The sequence below is a fragment of the Cyprinus carpio genome, chromosome B4, assembly GCF_018340385.1.
Source record: "Cyprinus carpio isolate SPL01 chromosome B4, ASM1834038v1, whole genome shotgun sequence".
NCBI classification, from domain to species: Eukaryota; Metazoa; Chordata; class Actinopteri; order Cypriniformes; family Cyprinidae; genus Cyprinus; species Cyprinus carpio.
The window spans coordinates 16,052,436-16,077,943 of NC_056600.1; the positions used below are offsets into that span (position 1 = coordinate 16,052,436).

The 25,508-nt window shown below is 37.1% G+C and overlaps 1 protein-coding gene across 2 annotated transcripts in view; it reads right to left on the reverse strand.

The window, feature by feature from the left end:
- Window positions 1-25,508, reverse strand: part of LOC109051471 (PRKC apoptosis WT1 regulator protein-like) — a 61,403-nt gene that overhangs the window by 12,770 nt on the left and 23,125 nt on the right. For both annotated transcript variants that reach the window (XM_042722209.1, XM_042722212.1), the window contains exons 3-4: window positions 9,499-9,627; window positions 4,827-4,855 (exon numbers count right to left, since the gene is read on the reverse strand). In XM_042722209.1, coding sequence (XP_042578143.1) covers window positions 4,827-4,855; window positions 9,499-9,627 — 158 coding nt within the window. The remainder of the gene's footprint in view (window positions 1-4,826; window positions 4,856-9,498; window positions 9,628-25,508) is intronic.

Genomic DNA, 25,508 nt, shown 5'->3' on the forward strand with positions numbered 1-25,508 from the left:
GAACTTTTTCGCTTCCAATTGGTGACGTTGATGGTGCGGAAATTAAATGCCTTAAACAGAATATCTAAAATTCTGTTGAAAAACAGCTATAAACAACATCATGAAATCAAAACCTAGTCTACAACCCTGATTCCAAAAAAGTTGTGACACTGTACAAATTCCCCCAATGCTGCGGCGAAAAATAGTGGAAAAAGTGAGTTAAAAAGGAATGGAATAATTTACAAATCTCATATGATTATATTTTATTCACAATAGAATATAGATAACATATCAAATGTTGAAATTGAGACATTTTGAAATGTCAGAGGCCGGAAAAGTTAAATGTACATATAAGGAACAGCTGGAGGACCAATTTGCAACTTATTAGGTCAGTGGCAACATGATTGGGTATAAAAAGAGCCTCTCAGAGTGGCAGTGTCTCTCAGAAGTCAAGATGGGCAGAGGATCACCAATTTCCCCAATGCTGTGGCAAAAAATAGTGGAGTTATCAGAAAGGAGTTTCTACGAGAAAAATTGCAAAGAGTTTGAAGTTATCATCATCTACAGTGCATAATATCATCCAAAGATTCAGAGAATCTGGAACAATCTCTGTGCGTAAGGGTCAAGGCCGAAAAACCATACTAGATGCCCATGATCTTCGGGCCCTTAGACGGCACTGCATCACATACAGGAATGCTACTGTAATGGAAATCACAACATGGGCTCAGGAATACTTCCAGAAAACATTGTCGGTGAACACAATCCACCGTGCCATTCGGCGTTGCTGGCTAAAACTCTATAGGTCAAAAAAGAAGCCATATCTAAACATGATCAAGAAGCGCAGGCGTTTTCTCTGGGCCAAGGCTCATTTAAAATGGACTGCGGCAAAGTGGAAAACTGTTCTGTGGTCAGACAAATCAAAACTTAAAATTCTTTTTGGAAAACTGGGATGCCATATCATCCGGACTAAAGGGGAAAAGGACAACCCAAGTTGTTATCAGCGCTCGGTTCAGAAGCCTGCATCTCTGATGGTATGGGGTTGCATGAGTGCGTGTGGCATGGGCAGCTTACACATCTGGAAAGGCACCATCAATGCTGAAAGGTATATCCAAGTTCTAGAACAACATATGCTCACATCCAGACATCGTCTCTTTCAGGGAAGACCTTGCATTTTCCAACATGACAATGCCAGACCACAAACTGCATCAATTACAACATCATTGCTGCGTAGAAGAAGGATCCAGGTACTGAAATGGCCAGCCTGCAGTCCAGATCTTTCACCCATAGAAAACATTTGGTTGCATCATAAAGAGGAAGATGCGACAAAAAGACCTAAGACACTTGAGCAACTAGAAGCCTGTATTAGACAAGAATGGGACAACATTCCTATTCCTAAACTTGAGCAACTTGTCTCCTCAGTCCCCAGACGTTTACAAACTGTTATAAAAAGAAGAGGGGATGCCACACAGTGGTAAACATGGCCTTGTCCCAACTTTTTTGAGATGTGTTGATGCCATGAATATTTAAAATCAACTTATTTTTCCCTTAAAACGATACATTTTTTCAGTTTAAACGTTTGATATGTCATATATGTTGTATTCTGAATATAATATTGAAATTTGAAACTTCCACATCATTGCATTCTGTTTTTATTCACAATTTGTACAGTGTCCCAACTTTTTTGGAATCGGGTTTGTATTTATTTTCATAATAAATGTCCCTGTTCTTATAGTGACTTCACAGTTTCTTCAGGGAAATTCCTACAGTACTTAAGTATTGTCCAACATTATTTCAGCTAAATGCAGTTTCATGTGGTATATATATATATATATAGATATATATATATATATATATATTTATATATATTAATTCAGCTAAATGCAGTTTCATGTGGTTTTGAAGCATACATTCAGATCTACAGTGTGCGTTTGCAGCTACTCTCAAGTTGAAAGAGGACAGAGCCATAGTCAAAACAACTTGTCATTTTACATTTCAAACATTTACATTTCACAGCTACCAAAAACAGAATTCAGAAATGTTCTTGAAATCGCTGTGAAATCAGCTGTGAAAGTGACAAATGCGACATTGGCGCCACAGAAATATACTGCTCTGGCTGAAACTAGCTTCAATCGCCTCTCTCTTCTAAAGGTTTTTACACTTTCTAACCACAGACGGGCTGAAGGGAGCTCTAGCCCACATAACATTATCATCCACAGAGGTCTGGTTGGACGATGATTGCTCGGGCGTTGAAAAACCATTTGCCAGCTCAAATGTTCTCTGGGTTATTCCCAGAGTGTCTCTCTTTTGACAGACGGCCGTTCTAATCCTCAAGCTAATGAGGAGGTACGGTGAAGTGCTTCATCTAATGAGGAGATTCAGGTCAAACGTACAGAATGGAGCCGATGTGCAACCGACCAGCCTAATGCTCATGGACTCAAACTATTTAGCTAAGACCAGCATCATTATTAATATTTTTATTGCTCATTCTTAGGGTTAGAGATCTGAAGAAAACCTGAAGAGTAATACTTCCCCGCAAATTTGTGGTATGGACGTATTGCGTGCTTTCTTTGAAGTGATTGAAATTTCCTAGTACATTATAATTATGGACCTGAGCCGTGTCTAGTGACCTTTCGGGTGGGCTCTTTTTCCTTCGTCTTCATCTTCTTGATGGCAAAGAAACCACCTACAAATGCTCTGGCAACAATCTAGCATAGTGGTGGTAAATAATTTTCTTCAGAAAATGTGAAACTGTAGTTTAAAAAGAAATACATTTGCCCTGACATTTTTCCAAAGATGACGCATCTATTGTTATTCAACACTGAAGATGACAGAAAAAGTAGAACTAATAGTAATAAAGGAAACCCTAAAGGAAAAGGTCCAGTAATGCGTCCAGATGAGGTGTGTGATGTATTTCGCCGTGGCTCTATCAGTAGTGTAGTCTGAATCTGATCGACTCGGAGAACGGAGCAGATGTCCAATCTGAATGTTCATGTCCTGGGAATGTAACAGCCACTCTGTTGCATTAGTCCCCTGTGGAGAGGAAACAGGAGGAGGCAGAGGTAATGATCTGCTCCTGGAAACCCGACAGGGGGCTTTGTGTGTATGAGAGAGAGAGAGGGGGCCGGAAGTCAACTCTAAATATGTTGGCCATACTAGCTGGCTGCAGATTTAATTCATTTTGATCATTCCTCAAAAATAAACTTTTGGTTAGGACTCAAATAACCATAGTATACATATTTTAATCGTATCCTAAACATTAATTATCTGCAACGGAACATCATTAATTTAATGTTTATGGCTAGCTCCTCCGGATGCATTGTGAGCGTGTTCGTTGTGGTTTCTGCTGCCAGTTCTGCCGTCCACCTGTCATGCCGGCTGCAGCAGAGCCCTGCGTGCTGGAGTGCAAGTATCAGGGCAGAAAGATGGGCAAAGAATCAAATGGCCAGACTGAGCTTCAGATGGGCTTTTGTCTGCATCACCCTGGATCCACGATGCACTGGCACTTTCTGTGCAAAATGAGTCCAAGCGGTTGTAAACAGGGAGGTCTGATTCATTTTAGTGAATCGGTTTGTTCATTTAAATGAACTAGTTCAAATGTCTGGATGGATTTTTACACTTCTATGTGACATCCAGCTGCCAGGATGTTGAGGTGTTCTGAGTGGTTATTAGCATCTTGTTATGCCATTGCTAGCATGTTATGGGTGGGCGGTTGTTTTGCTGTTACTAGAGCCCACCATGATATTCTGGTCACTAGACATGGTTAAGATTCCCACATAAAAAAAAAAAAAAAAAAAAAACTGTCCGCTGATCATCTGCCATGCGAAAAATCAAACTTCCAGTTGCTCTTCAATGAGATGCACCATTTGAGAAACCATTCATGTGTGCAGCGCAAGCACTGGAGGATGCAAATATAGCTTCATAAAATTAAGGTTGAAACACTGATGTCACATGAACTATTTTATTGATGTCCTTACTATGTTTTTGTCAGAACGTGTCAGTTCCATTGCCGTCTATGCAGGGTCAGAAAACTCTCAGATTTCGTAAAAAAATTCTTAATTTGTGTTCCTAAGATAAACGAAGGTCTTATGGGTTTGGAACGACATGAGGGTGAGTAATTAATGACAGAATTTTCATTTTTGGGTGAACTATTCCTTTAAATACAGATAATACCACTATTTACCTCACAGATGTACTTTTAAATGTATCCCTTACAGCTGAATTAATTACTAATACATTTTAAGAATCAGTTCAAAAGAACAATTGGTGCATGAAATCTCAACTCAACTGCTGCAACCTGTATAAAAAACTAAATGTGATATTTGGAAAGGTTCAAGAAAATAGCCATTGTTGGGGCAGTGTTTATTAGGAGGTGTCATTTTGGATATTTCTTTGTCAGAGTCACTCAGTGTTTGGGTTTGGTGTGAGTTTTAAGTTTTAACTTCCTAGAACTTTTCTCTTAATTTTATATGCTCAGCTTGATACAAACAGTCCACTTGTATCATTCAAGTGGAAACAAATTCAGGCCTGACTTTGCTGCCAACTGAGAGAATGAAAGCAACTGGCGTTCTAACAGTGGCTCTGAAAATTAGTCCAGTTAAGCCATGCTGTCCTTTCACAGGCTTTAAATCCCCTTCTTCTGACAAGACACTTCTTTTTCAGCAGTTTTGCTAAGCCAAATGTTCAAACCAGGAGAATACTTTTTACATTTGACAGAAGCCACCAGATGAGCGAATGGTCCCGAGTTGCGGTCAATGGCTAAAACAGTTTAATCCCTTCAATCTCCCTCTGCACAATCCAATGCTGACATATCTTACCCGCTGACAGATATTAGATTCAGTCAGACTCACCTCTTATGACTTCTGGATCTCGGAGTATCCTGAAAAATAAAACAGAGGCATAAAAATGAGAATAACCCCTTGGTTTAATGGGAAAACAGACAGACCTATATACAGATACACAAACACAAGCCCACACGCAACAGCCTCCCAATAGTTTCTGTTGGCCTTTGAACGGTATGACTCACTCTATTCATACGCCCCTTTCTGAGGTACCAAAGCTAAACCAGACAAAACTAAATCAAAAAACAATAAATCCAGGCGCTATAACTCAAACAGAGCTGAACCTTACGGTTGTGTTGGCTTCAAAGTAACACGTTCCATCACGGTGACGGCTTACAGGTTAAGGTTATCATTCTCAAACTCTCACCAAAGGCTGATATCTATCCAGTCATACAAACACTTTCAGACCCATATGTTCCAGGAACACAAAGTTCAGCTATTCATAATGTTTAGGTTCATGTTATTACTATTATTATTATTTTTTATCACAATCAGATTTTACTAATCATTCCTCTTATTGCCTCAAAGCCTCTCAAAATATTGTTTGGCTGAAGCAAGATGTTGGCAATCTAATTCCACACCACCACCACAATATCATCATCTCTTTATACACAAAGCTCTAGGGGAACATATAAAGTTTCAACCATCATAAAAACATATTTCAAAGGCAAAATCCTTTTTTAATGTCCTTGCATCTTTCTGGTGGTTCTTGGCCTGATTTTGTTTAGAAATTAAATGTTCATGCAAAATAACCTGTTCGGCTTTCAACAGATACATCACACAAGATCTTTGAACAATGCTGTACTGTACCTTGAAAATCTATCCAAAAATATGTTCTTACTATCTGTTTCTTGTCTTATTGTGAATGATTTATCACTGCCTAGGAAAAAAAAAAAAGTTTGTCTTTATAATTTTTCATTAAATAAAAACTTTGCTCTGCCTTTGTTTCTAGCCCCTGCTTTTAATCACCTGACATAATTAATATTTTTCATGAGCTAATCATCAAAATCAAGTCCCATCATACATCTTTCCTTATTTATTATAATTACACTTAGAAATACATCACATTACGGATGTAAAATGGCTTGTGAATGCTTATAAACATGCAAAGCCTAATGGTAATTTGGGGATACAGACTGCTAAATTACTCAAAATAACTATTGTTTGCATAGCTGAAAAACTTAACCTTAAAAAAAAAAATTAGGCATTTTGGTCATCACAGATGAAAAGTAAGAGCAAAGAAACAGAACAAAAAGTGTATGTGAGAAAGAGAGATGAGGGAGGTAGGGAAACTGAAATGGAGAAAGCAAATATATTCATTGTATTCAGTCCAGTTCTCTTCTGATAAATTGCACATTGCTTAAAAAGGAATTCATAGCTGTTTGCGATGACGGCTTTGTGATTTTGACAGCCAATTTAAAAAGGTAAGATCTCAGGATCTCAGAAAGCCAGTCTAATAAAGTCCAGCACAAGCCTGCTCTGGCATTCTGAAGCTGTGCTCATGTGCCCTAAATCTTTCCTGCTTTATGCGATAAACATTCAAATCCTTCCAGAGACAAGCAGCCCAATACAGAATTCATATTTATTACCCACATAGGCTTTGTAAGATTAAATATGAACGTTGAAATCCTCAAGCTTACCGAGCAAAAAACCGTTTGAGAATTCCAGCTGTTGAGCAGCATTTTAAAAGAAACTGCATCTAATTGCACTATGCAAATTCTGCTTTGCTCCATAACATTTCTAACGGGCGCCTTTGTCAGGTGAAAATTACACTGCCACCATCTCATCGCTCTTATTGCTGGGGTCAGCGCGGTGACGCATGGGAAATCCCTCCCAGTGCATCTAACGTCTTCACATGAGAAGTGCTAATTAAAAATGCAAATGAGCATGAACACTTTGGTTCAGAATTAACCCAATATTGTCACGCAAAGTCTCTGTTTTAATCCCTAGTGCAGTTGTTCCGACCAAAAATTTAATAAATGTTAATAAAAAGTACACCCTACTGACATGCTTTAAGTTCTATGTCTCAAACCTTACTGAGTTTCCCACCTAGACACCTTTACACAATTCATTTGCATGTTTAAAAGCACCTATGATACCTAGGAAGCAGATTACTGATGTCTAGGTAGGCAGCTCACTAGGTTTTTGAGGCACTGCACAGAGCACAGATGGAGTTTGAATTTTCCAATGCACTGCTGCATTGGCGCCACACTGGAACGAGATGATCCCGTGGAATGTTCCGTACGGTTCCGTGAGTTCTAGTGGTTCTCCGGTATCAGAGTGTTTTCCTTGTATGGCAGAAGAGAAGAAAGGTAAAGCGTAGCTTAAGCAGAAGCAGATGGAGGCCTTGAGCTGATCAGGACCTCATTTTAGAAGAGAGAGAAGCAGCAAAACAACACGCACACACACAGAGCACCAGAAGGGAAATGCTTGTCCCAGCATAAAAATATCTAGAAATAATACTCATAAAGCTATGATCTTTTAATTTACTGCATCCCTAAATTACCAGCGGCCTTGAACAGACTGTACGGTGAATATCCAGAGAACATCATGTGCATCCAACCCTGTAATCGGTGAACCTGAGCGCTGTCAGGCATCATATTAATATTGAAAGCTCGTAGATTATGACCACGTCTAGTGGGAGGTCAGAGAGCAGTGAAATATGGTGTGGAATTCCACAAAAGCCATTCCAAGCAATTGATAAATGCAGCAGTAAATTTTTGAGGCACTCTACGCTCACATGTCTGACAAGGATGCGTAAATCTGCCATCTGCTCCAAATGTGATGTGTAGAAAAACTGAGGGCATAATGTTGCATTTGCCATCTCACGTAATATGAGGGAACACTCTGAAACCAGTGTAATGTACTTGATGATTTTTGAATATCATACATGGAAGAAACAAAGTTTAAGAATAGTTTAATGCAGACCTTATTTTTTTTTAATTTTTTACTTCTCTTGAAAAAGTTAGTTGCTAACAAACAGCTAATGACCACAGAGGTTGTCTGGGACATTAATCATCATCATGCTGAGCAGGTAAACTCATCTATTCACTAATCCACTTTTACATCCTCAATGTGTTCATAATCATGCTTAAAAAAGCTTATGTTTAAAGCCTACTGTATGTTTAGCTTTAGGCCTACTTCTAGTTATTGTATTTAGACTTCAAATTCATTATTCATAATTCATTATCGGCAATGAATCCCCTGTGATTATGAACACAATATTGCGTAACTTGTCAGTGAACAAGTCTGTGTAGTAAATGTTGCCCCATCTGAAAGCATGTGATGGAGAAATACTACTAATCACAGAACCGGCTTTACTGATGACATGCGCATGAGAATCGCATTTGATCTTTTCACAGGCCTAGTTGACGCTACCACACTACTTGATCAAAAAAGAGCTTCCCTATTGAAAAGCTATTTGATTAAGAAAACAGCAATGCTACCACCACGCTACTGAGAAATGTAGTTAAACTAGTTGCGTTACTACTTGTAGCGACGCTACGGTCCATCACTGGTAATAACCTACATACAAAATGAGGCCAACATCTGGAGAACTGTGGGTTGGCATAGACTGCTGAACATGACCAGGATCAACAGAAACACGTGTAACCACTCACATTCTCATGGCTCAGGCAGTAATAGGTTTCTTTATTTAAACATAATTATCAATCTTACCGAAGCATATTTCAATGGCTTTTCAGAGAAGCACTTTTCACCATGCCTTTAGTTGCAAACAATTGCTCACTAAAAAGTACTTTCATATTTTGCAATAATAGGTTTGAAATTCTTACAGAATAATACATTAGCGATCCATTCCAGGGAAAAGTAATACAAGATGACATGCACTCACACAATGCCAATGTGATTATACTGTCGGATATCGCATCCTTTATGCATTCAGCAACCTGAAGCTACATGGAATCAACCACCCAACAGGAGGAAATTAGATATAACAAAATGATGCATCATTCAGAAAAATACGTAATCTTGTTCCCAGAGCTCTACTGATGGCACATTGACATTTAGCCATCCTCATCCTTCAGTGAGCCACTAAAGATGACAATTGCAGGCAAGATTTTTAGTGAATAATTAAGTTTGGTCTGTTCCTCACTCAAAGCTATCATTCGACATCAAGATTTGGAAGTTCTACTTGCTTTACTTTGGTCAGCCCCCTGTCACCTTAAAGATACATTGTGTATATATATATATATATATATATATATATATATATATATATATATATATATATATATATATATATATATATATATATATATATATATATATATATATATATATATATATATATATATATATATATATATATATATATATATTATATATATATATATATATATATATATAAAAGAGCAGCGTGTACATTCTTCAAAACATCTTACTTTGTGTTTGAACCATACAGATGTCACAGTTGTCACCTTTGCACACCCCTTAAGTTCTGCTTCAAAACTCCAAAATAAAAAAAAGTCAGGAGTTATTATCTTGCTATGTATTGTGGCTTGTGCAGCATGAACATCGACTGCCCTGCTTTCTGCTTGTCACTTGATTGTGTTTGTTTCTTTGGTCAACACTGCCTCTGTAAGGCCAACCAGTGACTGCACTCTACACCCTCTAGAGGCAGGATTATCCTCTGAAGTGACTATAACAAACACTCTCTCACCTCTATCGAGAAGGCAGCACCGGGGTCAGGAGTCATTGCCTCGTTCTGGACCGTGTTGTGCTGCGTAAGATTTTCTTCCGTCTTCCTCTCCTTCTCTTCTCCATCGTCGTCATCAAGCTCATCCAAGCTCTGCAGAGAAATTTCAAGCTCGGTCAGTTTAGTTTGTTCAGATTGTTTGGGATTTGTGGATTAATTTCACATGACGAGAGAGTCTAATTGTGTTCTCTATACACACACACACACACACACACACACAAACAGACACAGGAAGTGTGCTACCAAACAACCTCTGTGGTAAGAGCCTAGGGGATTTTTGGGAAGTGGAATGTCCCAGTGCATACTGGGAACAGAATGTTTTACATGTTTTAAAACATTAAACAGTCCAATAAACATAATAATTTGGAGAATACCAACAGTTTGAGCTAATTATAAATGATAACGCCCATCGCCCTATCTGACAAGAGTGACAAAAGAGAAACCGGTTTTCTGGCTGCACGTAAACCAGTCTTTCCTGTTCAGGAAGAAGCAGAGAGAGTGAAGGTGGAGTTCAGAACAGGGCTGGGAAGGTAAAAATAGCCTTACAAGGCTAAACTGGAATGTAATCATTTACACAAGCTTTCCGGCCAGCCGGTTTTATCAACACTTCCTGGGAACGGGCCAAACTCTAAACCCTCTCATACACATCGGCATACGCAAATGAATGTATAAACTATGACTTAGACACACACTTTCCCCCTCCCCGGGGATCAGTAAACACGCTTCATCAGCCCCCGCTGCACCCTTAAAGAGGTCACTTCTGCACTCCGCTGCCCGTTAGCCAAAATCAGACATTCCCCTGCCTAATGACAATCATTTATGTCAATTAAGACAGCTTATAAACTTGAGGGCAAATTATTATCACAACAGTAAATGACTATTAAGACACTTAGGAAAGGAAGCCATTATTGTACAAATATATAGAGAGATGCTCGCACTGTGACCTTTAAAAAAAAAACAATAAAAAAAAGCAAACAGACCTATCAGCATTGAATGTGTGTAAAGATAATCTGTTAGAGGCTGGCTTGAAACTTGTATGCCACTGTATGGAGTCTTATCATCAATTAGGATGTGTGAAAAGATTCATTTAAAGGGGTCATATCAGGAGAAATAAAACAACAAACAATGTGCCTGATGATTACAAAAAGTCTATATTTATATCTATAAGTCTATACATAAAAAGTAGATATTTGCATACAGACATTACAGCAAACAATGTACTTTTTTAATTATAAGGGTCAGAAAAAAGGTGAAAAAGGTAATTAAGATAAATACAAAAAAGTAAAAAAAAAAAAAAAATCTAAATTATGTAACTTAAAATGAAGTTACATAAATATATTAAGTATGGAAAAATATATCAATTAAAACATGAAAAGTATTGGAAAAATAAAGAAAAAGACAGGTTAGATGATCACACCTTTAGCCTCCTTGTGTTATCCTTGTGATACCTCCTTGGGTATCGTTTAAATAATAATAAAATAAAAACTCCATCTGTGCTCATCTTCTGCTTTATTAGGAATGCATGTGTGGGTAGAAATTTTGTGTCTGGCCAGTGGGGGAAAAAAATATATTTGTATTCACGATATAACATGTTAATACCCCTTTCATGGAAGAGGGAATGCACAACATGTCTGCCTCAAAACTGCATTCTATCCCACCTTCTTAACTTTTAACTTTGTTTTTGTTGTTGTTTTTCAGCAGTCAAAGCTAAATTATCTGAAGCTTTATGCATATGGCATATTCCCTCAAATTGATCTTTTACATTCATAATGTCTCAAGAATTGATAAAAGCATAAGAGAATGTGCTGTACTTTCTTATAAAAAAAATTCTATCTTAACATTTTTTATGTTTTATACTTTATATAAAATATTTATTAGGAAAATATACATATTTAAAATGTACAATATCTTTCTTCTGGAAAAATGATCTAAAAATAACGATGACTCAATCTCGTGTATTTTATCTTGGCTGGAACACAGTATTGGCCATCCAGCATTCAGAAACTGAGCTATTTTTATAATTTGCCTATTTATTTATTATTATTTCTTCCATTTTTTAATAATGAATTCATTTTGTTTTACACATAACGGTTCAGTTTTGGAATTCGCTCTAAAGTGTTTAACAGTAAAAGTGTGGGAGGGGTGTACCGTGTGTTTTGATCGGTGTTGTATTGAGGGCAGTTGTGCAGTAGATTAATGGAGAGTTGAGCTGAGGGGCTCTGGATGCTCTTCCCTCCTGATGTCCTCGGCAGACTGGGTTTAATGACTGTGGATTAATCAAGTACTGCATGCCCTGGCTACACAGGTTCATTAGGATGATGTATTACACCCATGGAAGGTGAAAAGTGTGTGTGTGAGTGTGTGCGTGACGCAGTCAACTGTCCTTTAATCATCACAAACCCACAGTCTCCTGGAGTGACTTAATGACTTAACCCAGAATCCCAAGATTATTCCGGGCACAGCTAAAAGCCATTTTATTTCATAAGCACACACATTAGAATCAAATTTGGAGGGCTGTGGAGACACTTTTCATGTGTCAAACATGGTTCTGAGTGTTAAAATTTCCTTCCACATTAATACAACGCAAACAGATATGTGACGTGATATTGGTATTTCCTCATTTTGACTCGCAGCTGATTGCAATACAGCTAAGCTAACAATGCAATAGTCTAATAAACATAAAAATTGAATATTGCTGAATACTGTAAAAGGCTTAAAAAGGCTTTTTTTCTGTTATTTTTTTATTTTTTTTTTATTTTAAGCCATTGGTCTAGTTTTCAGTGTCACATGATCCTTCAGAAATCATTCTAACATGATGATTTGGTGCTCAAGAAACTTTATTATCAATGTTGAAATGTTGCTTTTCAGGATTCTTTGATGAATAAGTTGCATTTATTTGAAATAAATTCTATCTTTTGTAACATTCTAAATGCTTTTACCGTCACTTTTGATCAGTTTACTATATGCTTAAAAAATTATTTCTTATAAAAGATAAAAATTTCAGGCATGCCTACAATGCTGCCTACTGAGGCAGAAAGATCCAACTGCAAATGTTGTGCAAGTATTTGAAAGAGATTTATGATGGCAGCCTTGCCTATCTCTATCCTGCACTGGACAACAGATTAACCTCACCTGGTGAACACATATTTATGGCTTATCCACCTTGAGTGCTCAAAATTTTGTACGCACACACAACCGGCTGGCAGGATCGGAAGGCAGGCATTCTCTGGTTATTAAATTTAATCATAAACCATTTTCTGACAGCCCAGCGGTCATGGTCAGCTCAGCTCTCCATATTTTTACCTTTATACACACAAAAACATGCCATTGCCTGTTTTCTGTTCCCCAAAGAAATTAATCTTTTTTTTTTTTTAAATTTCAATTCAAAACAGAGAAAGGGGTGAAGATTTAGACTGGGGATTTTTGCTACAGTTTGCAGTGCACTATATAGGGGAGACTTTAACACATTAATTCAGGCTGCTCCCAAAAGCTGAAAAATGCTGCCACCGCAGGGAGAATATGAAAGTAGGAAGGCAACAATGTCACATCCTGTCTACCGAGATACCTTCATCAGATTGTTTCTGAAGGCAGCACAGATGCATCTTCCGCTGCCTATGAATCCCACTATTCTGCGCATGCAATTATGTGAGAGGTGAGATGAAGGTCAATGGAGTCTGAAAGTTGCACCTGCCAGTAAGTTTGTGTATAAATGTACGTTTTTGGCAATTTTTTTTTTACTTTTCCCTTAATCTCAAGCAAGAAATTAATATAGTGAATTAATATATGATTGGTTATCGCAAAAGCGCTCTCTCTTTTGTTGTACATTATTAGACTGTTATGCTGTTAGAGGAATCCTGGCCAAAAGCTGCCAGATAAGTCTGTTTACAGCAACAAGGCAAATAAATGTAGCCTGTGTGTGTGTGAGATAAACATATTTAAGTTACATTTAACTCTTTCCCCACCACTGACGTAATTTTCCATCATTTATGAGACAACACTTTCCCCGCCAATGACAGAATTTTCCGGCTTTCTGTGTTTTCACTGGTGCACGGCAGGAGGCATGATCATCAAACATTAATCATTATATAAATCAAAACTGCCTGAGGTTACAGAATGAAATGACAATCCAGGAAGTGTTTTATGACCATGCAAGCTTTGGGGGTGTTGATGGAAGTGATCAACTCCATCTATGTTTTGATCAATGATCTGAATCTGATCCGGACATAGTCTTTGACAAAAACGTGATTTTCTTTTTCTTTTTTTATTAAACCTACTCATACTTAAGTGTTGATAAAACAGAATGCAAAAAGCTAGAATAAAACATTTGTTTGTTTGTTTAAAAGCAGAGGCTCTGTTCTTTCTTTTGAAATATTCAGATATTCAAACAACAAAATGTTTATATTCTGGGGGCCATGAAAATTTTGTGAAAATGATCAAAAATACCTGTATTGGCTGGCAACTTAAAAAAAAAAAAAAAAAAAAAAAAAAAAAAAAAAACACTGAGGGGCAAAGAGTTAAAGTAATACACTTAAAAAATGGGGATATATTTTGAAGAAAAATTCAGGAAACTATTTATTCTCTGTAATTGCTACTAAATTAAAATAAGTGTGGTTCATCCAATAATAAAGATTCTGTGTAAAGATTCATTTGTTTTCAAGTTGTTCCAAACCCTCTCTTTTTGGCCTGTTTCTCACACAAATGTATTTGAACGGCTTCATATGGATTTTTCTGGTAGCTTTATCATCCTTTTGGGAGATTTACAGTGTCCAGCTGCCTTATTAATGAAACACAGAACAAATAGTACGCACACACTACACACACATATTTTCGCATTAAATTCAATGGGACAATTAATGTATGAGCTGATTTATGAATGATTTACATAGAAATCACTTGTTTCGTGAATGAGTTTCAAAAAGAGCTGCATATACTAACTGAAGTCACACAGAGTCATACTGGCAGAACTATTTCTTTTTCTATTAGAGGTAGTTTGGTTAGGATATTTTAAAAGGTGCCGAAGTCCTCATACTCCATCAGTTTCTGCAAAGACATTTTGTTTAAAAAAAGTCACCACAAAGACAAACCTTCACCTCATGACTTGAGTGTGGCCAAACCACAGTATATTCTCAGAGAGAGTAAGCACTGTCAATCTACACATCCCAAACAGTCCTCAAGCATGCATAACCCAGACCTACATTTGATAACAGACACGGCAGGATCGACTCCATCAGTCAGACATAAAAATAATAAAAACAACAGGATGAGGACAAAGTCAGGACATCAGACTTAATCCACTGCTTGGTCCCTGCCAGGTCTGAGAGAGCCGGCGGCTGTTTTAAAACGTTCTAAGAGAGTTGCTCTTAGTGTAACCACGATGGTCCGCAGGGTGTATTATGAGGTTTTGAAGGAATGTTTGTGAGAGCTTAGAAAGCATTCACAGCTTTGCACCGTCTCTCATAAAATGGTAGCCTTCTTTCTGAAACAACATACTTCCAGCAATTCAGCAAACCACCGAGGCCTTTCCTGGTTGGTCTATAAATCTTGCGTCTGAGAGAATTGTGTGCAGATTTGCAGCCTGTAAAGTTATTTCCGAATTCAGCTCGGTCCAGCCACCTCTATGTTTACTATATTTCGTTAAAATCACACATCCATTTCTTGTTCAATTCCAGTATGTTAGATCTATGAACATTAATTAATTAAACCATGAATGTGACCAAAAATGTTGTTTCAAACCTGTATGATTTTTTATGCCCATTCTATGAAAATCAAAGGGGGTTCCAAGTGTTGTTTTTGATCCCATTAAATTCAAAACATTTATCAAAATATCTTATTTTATGTTCCAAAGAAGAAAGTCAGTCATAAAGGTTTAGATCACTGAGGAGTATATGACAACAATTAAAATTCTTGGGTGAACTAACCCTTTAAACGATTAAGGAAAAAATTGGTTGATACCGGTGGCATCTCATAATCAGGTCTTCCAAATGCTGTATTAAAATGGTTATTTTTTAACTAAAACATCCCATTTGCAGTCTGTTGACTATAGTAGGCTCTGACAGAGCAGTCGATATATAGGAATATTTTTGCCATAAAAGTAGTGGTGATTTATTTCAAAAGTATTGTTATTGTTAGTCTTGTAAACTGAGCATTCATTGAGGTGATATTGGCTGCATAAAACCAAACAAAAATCATTATATCAAGGTTACAGTTCTCTCTGCTGCCCGTGTGGTTGGTTAAAGAGTGGGCACTTTACTCAACAGCCATCCACAGACTGATGCAATTATTTGAAAGTCTGAATTGAATTTCAAGACTCTCTAGCTGCAGAACTTTGCATGGCTGTGGCAGGATAAATTCTACTGAAGTCACTCAAAAGCAGACAATAAGTAATCTGATTTTATCACTATGACTTTTTAATGAAAAACATTTAGCATGTCAAACTCACAGCAGAAATGTCCCAACATTTGTACAATCTGATTCAGAGCACAGAGTGACTCACACAAAAGGTTATTTTTAAGTTTTGTTTGCTTTATAAACAATACATTTTTAAGGATTAATTCATCCAAAAATGATCCTGCTACAGGAAAACAAAAAGCTGCTCTTTTGCACAAAATGAAAGCCAATGGTGACCACAACTGTCCCTGGTCCCAATCCACTTTTATTATATTGAAAACAGCAGCTTAAGTCAATGATGACTTTAATTCTGGTCTTTAACATAATCACTCTGATTCTGACCTTTTATATTCTTCGTGACTCTACGGAGACGATTGACAAGCCAGAAAACCGCTTTGCAGCACCCAATAAATATAGTGCAAAATATTATGAATGCATGAAATTTGCTGATCACAAGCTGCACTCTGTAATTTTCCAGTCATACGGAGAATTGGCTAATTACATGCCTCCAATTCCTCACGCCTAATGGCTGCTTGAAGTTTTGCTATATTTGTCACGTAGAAGATGCACATTATATGGGTGAAGAAACAACCAGGGCTCTGAAGTGAACTTGAGACAAGTAGCAGGATATTCAATAGTGACCGTTTCGAATGGCTACATATCACATTTGTTTATGACCAAGGATAAACAGCTGCTTGAACAAACAGCCTAAATGCTTTGTATTATGAAGTAGGAGTCTGCAAGACCACAGGAAGCCATAAATATCATTGCAAATTCCCTACAGCATTCCCTTCTACAGGTTTAAGGGTTATAGTCAAGCAGAGTTCATTCTTAATCAGCCAGTTCCTCATTCCTCCTTGAGGACTAAAAGGGGGCATTTGGTGTTAAATAACCCTTGAAGGGGCTTCTGACCAGATGAGGCTGGTTATCCCTCAACGTTTATCCAGACATGAGTTCTTCTGATGCATTGGTAAACACAGTGAGACTGCTTCCCATTACCGACTTAACTGTTTATTCTCGCATATATTTGACTAGGGAGGTGAGTGTTCAGTCACTACAAATAGAATAGTGGCGTCAACCAAATATGTGACATATAGCAGTATGAGAGACTCCCTGAAAAGCTAGGACACTTTTTTGTAGTTCACGGACCTCTAATTCACCAAAAATAAAACATAACGGTTAAATTGGATAAAATGGATAGTTTTAAAGCAAAATACATCCAACCTCTATTTCATACCTCAAATCAATATTCAACTAGTGAACTGAAGCCAAGGTGGAATGGTGCTAAAAAGACAACCTGATTTCATGAGAAAATGTAACAATTTTATGAGGTGGCGATTTTGCATGAGTTCAGACAATTTGATCTATACAAGAATGTATTATTTTTAGAAAAAAAAAAAAAAAAAGTAGGTCCATCTGGAACCCAACCACTAAACCTAACCATTCAGTGGGAATTATATGAAAGCAAGAAGAATCGGCGCCGATAGCCTCATGGGCAGTTTATCGCAGGCATGCTGCAGTGTCCCAAGTTCAATCCCTGCCTCATGGACCTTTCCTGATCCCGTTTCCCTTTCTCTCTCCCACTCAGTTTCATCATATCTCCACTGTCCTTTCAAGAAAAACGCAAAAAAGACGCCATCAAATTTGTATGAATTAGCCCCAAATTTGTCAACATGTAAAACTGCACTTTAAAAATTGCAATGAGTGTGTTGATGGGGGTTTTACAATAGGGTTGTGCCAATAGATGATAGTATCATGTATCGACGATAGTCAGAAATAGCCTGTAACTGATGCCTCTGACGGTAGCAAGACAATTGTATTATTATTATTATCAGGCTAGTAATACTATTTAATCAATATTAGGGCTTACTTGTTCCATCATATTTCTTTTTACACATTTTTAGTGTTGCGTGTTTTTAACCAATCACACACGATTCCGTTGACTTAATGAATGCAATGGCCAATCAGATGCCTCATCACTGAAACAGCAGAGTTCTGTTGTTCGGTGCATGCTGACTGAATTCTGACTCGCGCTAAACAACAAAGTGCAGATGTACGTGTGATGTAACTATTAGAGATTTATTCATCATACAGTTTAGATAACTTCACTGATTATAATGGGAGTGTTTTTAAAGTGCATATACTCGCGCTAGACTGAAGTCAGTTATGATTTTCTTTGGTAATGTCAATGTTATTTATTCGTTTTCTATAGCTGCTTTTTGACTGACTGAGGAAATGCAAGTATTATAATTAGTAACTTACGATGTTTCTATTAAAGTGTTACCATGTTAAATACCAATACAGTAATATTAAAAACATTAGGCTTCTTTTCACTGGAGTTGGTTCTATTTCCGACAATAAAACCAAATAAATAAATAATTAAATACATTTGCACAATAATATTGTGTATCAGTGATCTCACATGTTGACGATAGGACGATATAATTAAGCATATTACCCAACACTATTTTACTGTGTTCTTTTATTTTACCATTATCAGCATAATGACCTGTTCACTCCAAGAACAAAAGATAACTATACCGGCGTCTACACCAACACGCTGCAGTTTAGTCGCATGCCACTTCAAATGCTCACACTCTTTAAAGTCAGGTGGATTCTGATTGGTTGTCTAAGTTTTATCTATCATCAACTGAAAAAAAAATCATTCTGAAATCTTTCCAATGATATAGTTATCATCCTTGAATGGTGATTGAGAATGTAGAATATGAACAAACGAACATGAATGGTAATCGTGGATAAGCTGTGCAGGGTTTTTGCTAGCAGTAGGAAGCAAAACTGCTGTTTAGTCAACCACCAAGATCTATTATCTTCTTTTAACCACTTAGATGGCAAATACTGCTTTGTCACTGTGCTATGGTTTCAAGCTCTTCATTTGTGGTTCTTTAGTTCTGAGCAGGCATGTTCTTCTGGTTTTCAGTAGCTGCCAGTAGTTCTGCTTCACACTGAGCACAGCGGCATGTTCTTCCTCCATAAGCACACACTTCAGTTGTGCTCAGAGACCAGACCGCGCTGCGGCGAGAGGACAGAATGCACGCTAGCAGTGAGTCATCTACCCCCCTCTTGTCCTCCACATTCTTTCACTTATTTTCCCTCCCCTCCCTTTTTTGGAAATCTTTTCCCATTTCTTCACTTGGTTTGTTCTTTTTTTGAGTCTAATGAGCCTGACACTCAGCAGGTTTAGAGAACTGCTGACTCATTGTCCAACAGTGACCTGGTAAGTGGGAGCACATAACAATAGGACGGTGAACATGTAACACTATGATTTAATGGGCTACTGAGAGCTGGAGGAGCTTTCTCTGTAAAGTAATGGAACACTCCTCTCTCTTTGTATTTATGTGGGTTTCATATGGTTTTGAAAAACTTTGATACAATTTTAGATAAGTTTTTTTTTTTTAATACCTTAAAAAAATGTCATGTGGTGTAACCATATATATTGTCTACACATCTTGAATACATACAGTACATGAGTGTTTTTAAAAAACAACACGTTTTACCTATTTGTTTGTACTGACCTTAAAGATCTGTAGAGATTCTCTATAATTAGTTTTATTTTACTGCACATTTCTGCATTGTGGTTGCAAAAATAAAAATTGTGTCTGAAAGAATGTTACAAGTTTATTTCTAATTGTATATTTATAAATCCATATATTATAAATAGATTTTTATGACCCTACCAAGAAATACACTACTTTTCAAAATTATAAAGTTTTTGAATGTCTCTTATCCTTGCCAAGGCTGCATTTATTTGATCAAAATAAAAAATACTGTATATATATATACATATATATATACACACATATATACATACACATACACATATATATATATTGTAAAATATTACACACATATATACATACACATACACATATATATATATTGTAAAATATTATTCTACTATAAACTGTGTCCTGTTTTAACATGGATTTTTATGGTTGATAGCTATAAAAATAACTATAACGATAACTATATTAGCATCCACACCAGCAAACAATATCATCTGTTTATTCTCAGCGCACGCTTGTCTGCCGCTTTAAATTCTCAAGCTTGTTATAGCAGGATGGATTCTGATCGGGTGTCAATGTTTTTATCATTCATCAGCTGGAAAAAAATAGTTCTGAAAGTGATTCCAAGGATATTGTTTCTCTGTGTCTTTATCGTTATCGTCCTTGGTGTGAACGGTCCTTAATATGCTGATTTGGTGCTTTAGAAGCATTTTTTTTTTTTACTATCATGATAATAAATAAATAAATAAATAAATAAATAAATAAATAAATGTTTTTTTATCGGAAACTTATTATTTTCTTAAAGTTCATAAGTACAGCATTTATTTGCAGTAGAAACCTTTTGTATCATCATATATGTACTGTCACATTTGATCAATTTAATGCATAATTGCAGAAAAAAGTATTTTTTAATTATTAACAATTATCATGTATTAATTATTTAAAACTTTTGAACAGTAGTGCCCAAAGCTCATTTAAATTTGTTTTAAGTCAAAGTCCCTTACAAGCCTGTCCAAAACCTCCTTAGCAGATACCTTCATACATAAAACACTGCCCACTAGTTGCTGACTGACTGCCCAGCAAGGCAGCAAGGTTTTAGACACTTGCTATATGGGATCTAATGTCAACCTGACCCACCCTGCTAAATGCATATCAAGCTACACAATAACACTGATGGCAAACACAAGTGTGTCTCATTTAGCCTGTCGAGTTGCTTGCTGTGTTCTTGGTCTTGGCTTTACTGCTCTCCCGAAATCCAGAGAAAATCCCAACCCATCAAGCAGAACAGTAGGTCATTGTGGCAGTGGTGGCTCCCGATGACAAAGGCCCAACAATGAGGTAGAGATGTCTTGGCAGGGACACCCAAGCCAGTAAAACCTTACGATGCTTAAGGAAGAGAAAACCATCTGTTCACGCTTTCTTTGATTGGCTTTATCTCATCCATTCCCGGAGCCAATCGCATTCAGCCCCGGTTTCTTTGTGAAGCGCTCACAGGTTTCTTGGCTTCTGGTGCTGGGTTTCTTGGCTGTGGAACGCGGGTGTATTCAGAGAAGCTCAGCGCTGGGACTATTCGGGTTTCATAGAGCTATCAAAAGAGTCACAGAAACCCTGCAATGCTGTGGTCGGTTACCTCGCACTGCGAGCAGCCATAATGTTGAGTTAGAGTGTCCGGCTTTCAGCCTTACAATGCCCATTTTACCACTACAAAACTCACATCTGACATCAAAAAATGCTGCAGATATACAACACTCTCATGCTTACAAAGGATTCATGGGATATTTGACAGTTTCTATATAGAGCATGTCAAAAATGTTGTAGTGAGAGGTTTGAAAAGAAAAGAAAAAATCTATTTTTCAATAGTTTTGTAGCTGCACCGTTTTAAAGTAGATGAATTTTGATGCACCGAGAATTGGAGGCACCTCTTCATTCACACTTCCTTTTATGTTCTGGGGAGAACTGTACAATTCAAAAGCATATTTCATAGCATAAACTACCTTAGTTTAAAAGCAGCAGACACATTCCTCTGGCATCAAACTGAGACATCCTGCTCTGAAGTATGACGTTAATCTATTCCAGTATAGAGCATTTCATTACTCCTGATCAACAAGGCTGCAATCAAATTTTGTTATGTAACTCGAAACCCCAGGATAAACAATTTGTGTTTTTTTCTTAAGATCAAAAACATAAAATTAAACTTTGATTTACCTCAAGTCCCTTTTACGTTTCTGAACTGAAAGATACAGATTCCCTCCAGACACAGTATTACAAATAAACCAATAAACAGAAACCTTTAATCTTTAATCAAGGTCAGTGGAATGGTTTCACTGTTGTTCTGTAGTCCTTATAATAAATCACAGACGACAACTTCTACTATTCTGAAATTCTACTATTGACTAGCATCTCAGCAGGAGCAAACATCTGCGACATATGGACCTGTCTGTGTAATACAAACGCAAGTAGTTAACGATGTGTGAGACAGACGAATGCTGGACACAAGCAAATGAAGTAAGCAAAAGGTATTTAAAAGTTATTGTTTTATATGGCTGGGTGGTATGATGATAAGTGTCAAATCGACAGAGGTTTTGTTTATATCAGGCTATTTGGCTTACATCCACACAGCTTACTGTGGGCAGTAGTTTAAAGTTATTAACATGTTAGAGCGATTAAGAAACATGGATGAAAGACCAAATAAAATGTATGACGTGCTTGATAGCAATAAAAAGAGTTATTAAACCACAAACCCTCCCTCCCCCAAATGGTTTGTTCACTTGTGCCAGTATTAAATCCATGCATTACTGTAGGTCTACTGTAGTATCATTAATATTAATATAATCAGTAGCAACAGCAAAATTAAAAAGCTGTTTGAATCTTTATCTTTGTGTTGTAATTATTTGTTTCTTTACACGTCACTCACTTTTCAAAATAAATAAACTTTAAGCATTTTGTTTGTTCTTTGTCATGTATGACTATTGTGCATCTAACATAATACAAAATATTATTAATTATTTAAAAACAAAAATGCACTTTTTTTGAGCAAATTTATGGGAATTATCACAACAAAATCAGTCATTTAGATCACAAAATCATGAAAAATAAATAAATAAATAAATAAATAAATAAATGTCTCAAATGTCAAGATATGGGTCAAAAAATACCCTATATGAGTGCTTGTTTTTAAAAATAATCTATAGTCAAGTAATTTCACAAAAGCAAGGATTCTGTTTTCCTGTTTATCAGCATTATTGCAAATTTGATTATGACATTATTCAACATAGCAAAAACAGTTGACAACAGTGTCAATTATTATTAATTTCTTGTTTGTTAAACTGTTTTAAATATAAAATAATCCAAACAAATCCAGAGCAGAAGCACTGTCCATCTTCAAGCAACACACAATGGTGTTTCATTACAGAAATTTATTAGTGTTTTGAACAAATCGGTTTAATGAATGATGAATCAGCTGCTTTGAATGAATTGTTCTAACAAACAATTAAGATCCTGACTTGCTGCAGTTTACTTTGGGTTCTAGTCTCATATTGAAAATAGTTTTCGTTTAATATTATGTTATTTTAAAAACATTAATATCACTAATTTCTTTCACTGCTGTGAACTAACCACCAAGCAAAATATTGTCTAATTATTGTTACAGACAAAATATCATTTTTTTTGTTAGATATTTTTAAGCTGTACTGTTGTTAATGTTATTTTTCAAAAGTACTATTTATTTCTTTGAGGAAAATAAGTCAGTGCACTTTTTGAGATGTGCTTTTGGTCATGTATCTTGAACAAAGCTCAAAAACCTGTCTGTGCACAGTACTGCCATTGTTGAGACCCTGTCACTATGATTGACAGTCCCTACAAAAACAAAGCCCTCTTACACATCCAGCTCACCATTTCTCCTTTCATTTCCTCTGTACTTCCAGAAGCTGAGAATCCAGGAACATAAAGCAGAGTGAAAACAAAGAGCTTTCAAATCAAAAGGCCAGATTAGCTTCTTAAGATCAAAGATGTGTTTATTTATTTAAGAAGCGACCCAAAGCCTCAAATTCCTTCAAGCTACCTAATGAAAGGAGAATATCGCAGAACTCATTCCCACTTTGGGATTTAATGGATTACAGACCCAAGGGCAGCATGGTGACAAAGCTCCTTCGGGAACCAGAGGGTCGCTTGTATCATCACCAACACTGAGAGCTTCCCATTCTGAGGGTTTGCTTTAGCTCTTTATGTGCTTGTTGTGGACTGGTTGGGAAAGAGAAAAAGCAGACGCTACAAAAATATATCACGTTTCCTCCCCCAGACACAAGAAATGATAGTTTGCTGGAGAGATTACATCTCTGTGGTGAGGAGTCAACCACTTTCTGGGACGACGATGGGCTGAGGGGAGCAGCCAAACAGCATAGTCCACGACCGCTCTGCCGATGAGAACACAGTAGCACTGCAGACATCAGACCATGGCGGTGGGGCTGGGGGAACGCCAATGGGAGCATTTGTGTTTTGGGGTTTTGAGGCCTGTTATTGCAGAACCACTGGCAAGTCGCTCCGAAACAGTCCGTACATCTATGAAATGTCATTGACCTCTCACAGAGCTCAAAACTGAAACGCAGAAATGAGAAAAACAGCAAAAACCACCCTCGGACCTCACAGGAACACAAAATCCAGTCAATTTATCTCTGGGAAACAAATTATCTTTGCTGATTTCTACAAGAAGTGTATGTAATGTGATGGATAGATGATAATCAGAGGCTTTCGGATTTCCTAACTTGAGCCAGAACCACTCAGCAAAAAACATTCTGCAGTAATACCCAATCACCTACTGACAACAAAAAGCAGAGAGGATATTTTAGTTTTCTTGTACATTGTTAATGTGTCCTACTTTCTCAGTGCAATGAAACATTCGTGAAGTTAGCTCTCAGTAGGGTGACTAACTAAGGATTTTGTAAACCGAATGTGTCAAATTGCAATTGACCAAAAAAAAAAAAAAAAAAAAACACTTAATTTCAACAATTTGACATGCTTTTTCTGCATTAGATGCATCACATGGATGTGGATATGTCCATAGATGACCAGTAGGGAAAGTTGTGCCTTTGCCCCACTGCCTTGTTAACACTCAAATCAATCTTAAAAAAGTGAAATACTGTTGAGAAAACCACTGTGCGCTATAGAGACACGTTGCACAACATAATTATGGATCTGTGTAGGTAGAGATTACGCAACCTTCACGTGGGCAACTGAAAAAAAAACATCAATCAGAAAAAAATGTTTAACAAGCATAAAAACAGATGCATAGAATCTTTAAACCAACTGTGAACTTGTTTTGTCCACCTACTAGTACCCCAGTACTTGTTACTTACTTGTGTATAAGTGGTCTTGGTATGATAGTTTAGTTGGAAATCAAAACAAACACAAAATAGTGGCTCAGAATGTTGTTCCAAGTCAGCTGTGTCCTCGGCGGACCTTACATGGTAGACCTACTGAGAGACGTAATGAGCCGAAAGAAAGCTCTCCTTCAATCCACAGGCACACGATATAACAACCTCAAAGACATGAAATGATAAGTGGCAAATCAAGAGGCAGAGAGTGCTTTGATGTACGCCATGCAGCCTCTCTTCATTACTCAAATACATGTGTAAAACAGGGTTCGATACTGGAGGCAGACGAGCAGGTAGCTAAGAAACCGATTAGCGTTTAAAAGGGAAACCGATGTTCAAAACTGGTTAATCTCTTCAGCTTGTTAGAGAATAACAGCGCCTAATTAAATTCACATTACTCTGCAGATATTAAAAGTCATTTGATGGCTTTAAACCTATTTGCTTACAGCGAGAGTATTCAGAACGGCAGAATCCCCTTGCAGTGACGCTTTAAAGCACATAAAACGCATTGCTCCCAGATCAAAGCTTTAAACGGTCTCTTCGCTCACCCTGTGAGGTTTGCACACATGCGCAGACATATAAATAGTCGGAACGGGGCACATAAATATGCATAATTAATAACAGAATCCCAAATCATTTCAGTGACAAAGTAAATTGGATGCCGGTCTTTATTGAAATCATCAGTCACTGGTGG